This window comes from Geospiza fortis, unplaced genomic scaffold, assembly GCF_000277835.1.
Source record: "Geospiza fortis unplaced genomic scaffold, GeoFor_1.0 scaffold213, whole genome shotgun sequence".
NCBI lineage: Eukaryota > Metazoa > Chordata > Aves > Passeriformes > Thraupidae > Geospiza > Geospiza fortis.
In genome coordinates, this window is record NW_005054399.1 from 1,436,473 (window position 1) to 1,442,512 (window position 6,040).

The window sequence follows — 6,040 nt, forward strand, 5'->3', positions numbered from 1 at the left end:
CCAGCCCATGGGCAGCTCTGCTCTTGCCTCCAAGAGGATTTTGTCCGGGGCAATTCCAGCGTGGGATGGAGGAAGGAAAGGGATGGGAGGATTGGGATGAGAGATAAAGCCAAAAGGGATGGGATAAGTCCCCAGGAAGTTCCAGCAGGTTTAGGTGCACAGCAGAGCCTGTCCCCAGCTGGCAGGAGGGCAATGCTGTCACCCCAGAGCTCATTGCAGCAGGAGGAGCAGGACAGGGGCACCAGCTCCAGGGAGGTCTGGGTGCCCATGGCACCCCCAGATCCCACAGCTGCCACACAGGGCTCCTGCACTTCAGGTGGAGCTTTGCCCTCAGGGCTGGCTCCTGTCTCCAGTCTCCACCCCAGGGCTTGCTCAGGTATCCCCAGTCCAGCTTTGGGTGCTGGTGACGCACACTGTCCCCTCCAGCCCCGGGTGGTGCCACTGGCACACCCCCCCTCCAACTGCTGAGCACTTGAGTCTTTAAATGCTTTAAAGACATTTGTGTGCAGCAAGCAGCACAGAAAATACAGCTGCTCCCCTGGGAGGGTGGAGGGCTCTCCTTGTCCTCTCCAGCCAGGCACAGACCCGTTTTTCTCAGCCCCGTTTTTGCAGAGGGGTGAGGGACCAGGACCCATCTCACACACACAGGGCTGACAGGAAGGGAGCCACTCCAGAGGAGCATTGCTTCTAAACCACTCCAATATGGCAAGGCAATGTTAACCAGCTGGGAAAGCTCTTTAAAGACCCTTAATTAAAGGCTGGCTGTTGCACAGGCCCCTTTCCCATCCCCACCAGGAGTGTTTCCCAGTTTCCCGGCCTCTCTCCTGCTGCCCTCCATCCCTCACACTTTCCTTCCCTCTGGCATCTGCCAGCAGCGTGCTGGGGCTGCCAGGGGGGGTCTTCAGCCATCAGATGGAAGTTTAAACTCAGAGTAAAAGGGAAAAAACCAGGGGGGAAATTCCCTCATTCCCTCGCAGTTGATTTGCAGGCGTGGCTGCCAGCCTGGATGGCAGTGCTGGCACAGAGCTGCTGTGCCAGCCTGATCCTTCCCATCACTGCTTAGTGATCTGCACCAGCACTCCCAGCCACATAAACTGGGAAAAACGGGGCTGGATCAGCCCTTTCAGCTCCAGTTTCTCTTCCAACACCAGCGGTGGCATCACCATGAGCCAGCCCCAAAGGCTCCAGCCATCTCACGTGTGCCAATTCCCTGGGCAAGGGGCAGTGGTGGCAGTGCCCCATCCACCCCACAGCCATGAGGGGGTCACAGTCAGGGCTTGGGGCTCACCTCCTGCCAGAAAGGCATCCATTTATTCTTTCATCTGATATAAATTCATTAAGCGAGGAAACACCTTGCTCTTCCAAATCAGAGCACAAATTTGGCATTTGCACGGGATGGCTGCACACAACCACGCTGCTGCACACAACCACACTGCTGCACACAACCACACTGCTGCACACCACCACACTGCTGCACACCACCACACTGCTGCAGCCCCCAAAACAACCACGCTGCTGCACACAACCACGCTGCTGCAGCCCCCAAAACCAGCAGGGAGGATGCCCAGCAGCCCTGGCACAGCCCCCACTTACCAGGCAGTGCCAGCTCCTGCTCCCTGGGCCAGGGCAGCCTCTGCACCCTGGGGGAAATCCTGGGGAAAGCTCCGGTGCCTCCTCCCAGCTTTTATAGCCCCCAGGTGCCTGGCAGCACCAGCCTCACCTGGGGAGTGTGGGGTGGGACAGGTGTGGACACACACGTGGCAGCAGGAAATGGGAATGTCTATTGATGGGCATTTCCAGGGAAGAGCACGAGTTTCCATGTCACAGGTTATAAACATTCCAGATGAAATGTGGGACTGAAAATCAGCCCTGCTGCTCTCCTCATCTCCAGACCCACGCAAAAGCAGGGAAGTTTGAACTTCTTGCTTTTGGAGGTTTTTTTTTTTCTTTCTTTCTTCCCTATTTTTGTTCGTTCCCTTCTGTCCTCCTAAATCTGGTATAACAGAAAAAGGAGTAAATAAAGAATTTTGGAAAGCTCTTCCAGCCTTGCTCTTCCTGGCTTATGGAGCAGAATGGAGAGGGAGGCCCAGAGCTCAGGAACCACAAAACTTTGGATTGCTGGATTTTCAAAACAAAATTGGGTCTAGAAATGGAAACTTTGGTTAACTGAGGTGGGGATGAAAACTTCATTTCATACTTGGCTGCAAAGCTGGATCTTCATCATCCTCTTGTTCTGGCACTGCCCCAATTAACCTGAGACATTTTTCCAGCTCCACCAGCACGGGGTGTTTGCCATCATCCCCTGAGCAAGCAGCTGCCCCAGCTCCCTGTGTCCCAGCAAACACCAGCACAGCTCAGCATCCTCTCGTTATAACTTTATGAAAAGCTTTATTCCCCGAGGTTTTGAGCAGGGAGATCCAGCAGTGCCACCTCTCCCTGAGCCTCTGTGTGAGTTTCTGAGCAATTCCTCCCGGAGGAGCTGCCCCTGGATCCCTGGAGTGTCCCAGGCCAGGCTGGGCAGGGCTTGGAGCAGCCTGGGACAGCGGGAGCTGTCCCTGCCATGGCAGGGGTGGCCCTGGGTGGGATTTAGGGTCCCTCCAACCCAAACCAGGATTCCATGACCCTGGAGAATGAAGTGTCCCAGTGAGCACTGGGAATTCCAAGGAATCTCTGCTCAAGCCGAACCCTCCAGGACGGCACAAGTGGGACAGGGCTGCTGTCACCATCCCCAACGAAACACTTTTTTCGGAAGCACATCGCTCCACTGGAGCTCCTGAAAGCGCCACGAACTCCGCCGAGGTGGACTTAAACCCGCGCTTGGCTCGGAGCAGGAGCCGGGGAGATTTCATCCCCTTCCTACCAAAGCTGCTTTTATTGTCTTGATCTAATGAAGTGCAGACTTCACCTGGACAGAGCCATAAGTGGCTCCTCTCGGAGGCAATGAATACAAATACTTGACCTCGTGAGCTGCGGGGCAGCAATTAGTTTAAGCAGGGGGTTTGTGTAACACTTCAAAAGTCTTAATCCGTGCGGTCAGCCCTGGCACGGTATTTGCCAGAGCGCATTGAGTAGTCTTAATGAGTCCGCAAAGCGAGCTTTCAATACATTTTGGGTCGCTTCAGATGCTTCAAATGGCATAGTCTATATGGTATTGTGCGGCTTTAGAAAGGGCCGGGCTTTAAAAAAGTATGGTTCCCTTTCACAGGGCAGACAGAAACCATCTTTAGAGCCGGGACCCTTAACGTTTTGCATATCAATACGGCTGGGGCTGAATGCAGTCACTCAGCTGGGAAATAGGATCACTATCAGCGTTTCCAGCCTTTCACAGGCACTTGGGAAACTTTAAAGCCCTTGGCGGAGAATAATTTGGTCGAATGTCGTCGCTGGAAACAAAACCTAAACAAGCAGAGCGCAGTCCATCATGCGGAGCTGCCAGCGAGGCTGACAAGGGGCTCCAGCGGCTGCGACATCCCGCCCTGGAGGGGACACGGCCGGGGGTCACAGCCGGGGAACACAGCCTGGGGGACATTGATGGCCGGGAGTCACAGACAGGGAGGACACAGCCTGAGGGACATGGCCTGGGGGACACAGCCGGGGGGACGAAGCCTGGGGACTCCGTACTGGGCAGGGGATGCTGAGCCGATCCCACCTCTGCTGGTTGATGGCCGGGGGTCACAGCCAGGGCAGGGGGTGCTGAGCCCATCCCAGAACAGCTGCATCTCTTCGAGGACTTAGGGATTTCAACCAGTCCTGGTTTCATCTCCTCTCACTCTGCCTTGGCACTATCCTGCTTTACCCCGGTGACAAAGCCCTGGGGGCTGTCACCTCCATGGCCCAATCCACACAGAAGCTGGCAGCTGCTTGCTTTTCCCTCCAGCATCACCTTAAGCAGGTGTCACTTGTCCTGGGAGTGAACAGGAACATGCCCAACCTCACCTGCAGCCCGGAGAATGAGACAGGACACAAACCTCACCTCCAGGGACACGGGGGAGGTGCCAGGACCCGGGACAGGGAGAGCTGTGTGGGATGAAACTGCAGGTGTGGGGTACTGGGAGGAGAAGGGATGAGGCCCCTTGTACATCCCAGAAGTGGGACCTGCTCCCCTCCTCCTGCCCAGGCAGCAGCAGCAGCAGCGAGGAGAGGAGGCACCTCGGCAGCTTTGGGATGCTGCATGATGGAAGGAACCACAGCCAAAGCAGATCTGCAAATAATGCAGGGCCTGAGGGCCCTCCAAAACTCATAATTAGCTCATTAAAGAGACAAATATGAGTCACTAATAAGATCATAGAGGTTAATTAAATGTTTCCCCCATCTTTAATTAAGGGAAAACTAGTTAGTAGAGATTAAAGTAATTTCTGCATCCTCCCGTGATGACCCTCGATGGCTGCAGATTTGAAAAGCTGTTGAGATTATTGAACTGAAAGGGCAGAGTTGGGTAAATTGCGGAGAAGCTGAAATTTTCTGCTAAGGGTTAGAAAGGCCCTGCCCTACCAGCTGGGCCACTCCAGGAACACGGGGAAGTGATCCACAACTCCCTCTCCCTAAGCCAGGACCTGGCATTTATTCAGAACTGCTGCTGTTCGTTGTTTTGCTCAGCTGGGAAATTCCTGCAGACTCTTTTCCATCTCCAAAGCATCTCCCAGGATTGGGGTTTGCTGCCCAGCCCTCCCCTGGCCACCAGGGACTGTGTTACCCCCAGAACCCTCAGCTGTGTGGCCCAGAGGTTTCCAAAGGTTTCACTCTGGATGGATCCACAATCCCTGCGCACACAAACCCACAGTCCCGCCCGGAACACTCCCAGTTAATGGAGATCAGCAAGGTTTATATGGAAGAATATTTAATCTGCTCAGGGAGGGGAGAGGGCTCATCTGAGGTTTTATTAAATATTTCTCTCTACTCCAGAAAAGTCCGTTTCTTGCCAGAAAAGGTCCGATATAAATTAGAACAAGGGGAGGAGGGTGCTGGTGGGGTGGCCACGGGCATCCCTGGGCCACAGTGACCACAGGCATCCCTGGACAATGACCACGGTCATCCCTGGACAATGACCACAGGCATCCCTGGACAATGACGACCATGGGCATCCCTTGACCACAGTGACCACGGGCATCCCTGGACAATGACCACGGGCATCCCTGGACAATGATGACCACAGACATCTCTGGGCCACAGTAACCACGGGCATCCCTGGATCATGATGACCACAGATTTCCCCTGACCACAGTGACCACGGGCATCCCTGGACCGCAGTCCTGGCAGCCCAGGTGCCAGCCCGGCAGCGTGCCCTGGGGATGGGCTCAGTCCCACCCGAAATCCTGCCCTGTCATCTGGTAGAACTTCATGTTGAAGGGTCTGTAGAAGTCCCGCAGGCGCTGCACCCCCTGCCCGTCGATGGTGGGGTGCGGCCGCCCCTTGGACTTGCCCAGGCAGCGGGGTTTGCTATCCCCCTCCGGCTTCTTCAGGCAGGGAAAGCCCTTGGTCTCGTTAAAGTAGAAATGTCTGTCTGTCACCAGCCTCTGGAGGCCCAGGAAGTCCTGGACACGGCCCATCTCCCCGGCGGGGTCGCTGACCAGCCTCTCCCCGCTGACGAAGAGGAACCTGGAGAGGGGGAAGAACTGCAGCCAGTTCTCCAGGTGCTTGGCGTAGATGCCGATCCTCACCGCGCTCCAGCTGGTGTCGATCAGTCCCGTGCTGAGGTTTTTGAAGGCCAGGGCCTGGAAGCTGGGGATGGAGGGGTTTTTGGACAGGGTCTGCGTGTAGTCCGAGATGGCGCGGGTCACCGGGTCGCGCACCACCACGATGAGCTTCGTGTCCCGGGACATGCTGTGGATGCGCCGCGGGGCCTCCTTGGTCACAAAGTAGCTGGGGGTCTTCTCCATGGTGATCTGTCCATCCAGGGTCCGTGGCATCAGGCTCCTGAGGACAGACAGACACGGTCAGGGCTCAGCTGCTCCCACCTGGTGGGACAATGGGTGGGAACAAACCCCAAAACCCGGCTAGAAAGGCTCAGGGGCTTCCCAGCTGTAGCCATGATATTTTCTGA

General features: G+C 55.9%; 1 protein-coding gene across 1 annotated transcript; it reads right to left on the bottom strand.

Annotated features, from left to right (window-relative positions):
- Positions 1–4,858: 4,858 nt before the first annotated feature.
- On the bottom strand, positions 4,859–5,910 carry HS3ST6 (heparan sulfate-glucosamine 3-sulfotransferase 6). Its single transcript, XM_014309077.2, has one exon. The coding sequence runs from the start codon at positions 5,904–5,906 to the stop codon at positions 5,295–5,297; it is 612 nt and encodes a 203-aa protein (XP_014164552.1). The 5' UTR covers positions 5,907–5,910; the 3' UTR covers positions 4,859–5,294.
- Positions 5,911–6,040: the final 130 nt, after the last annotated feature.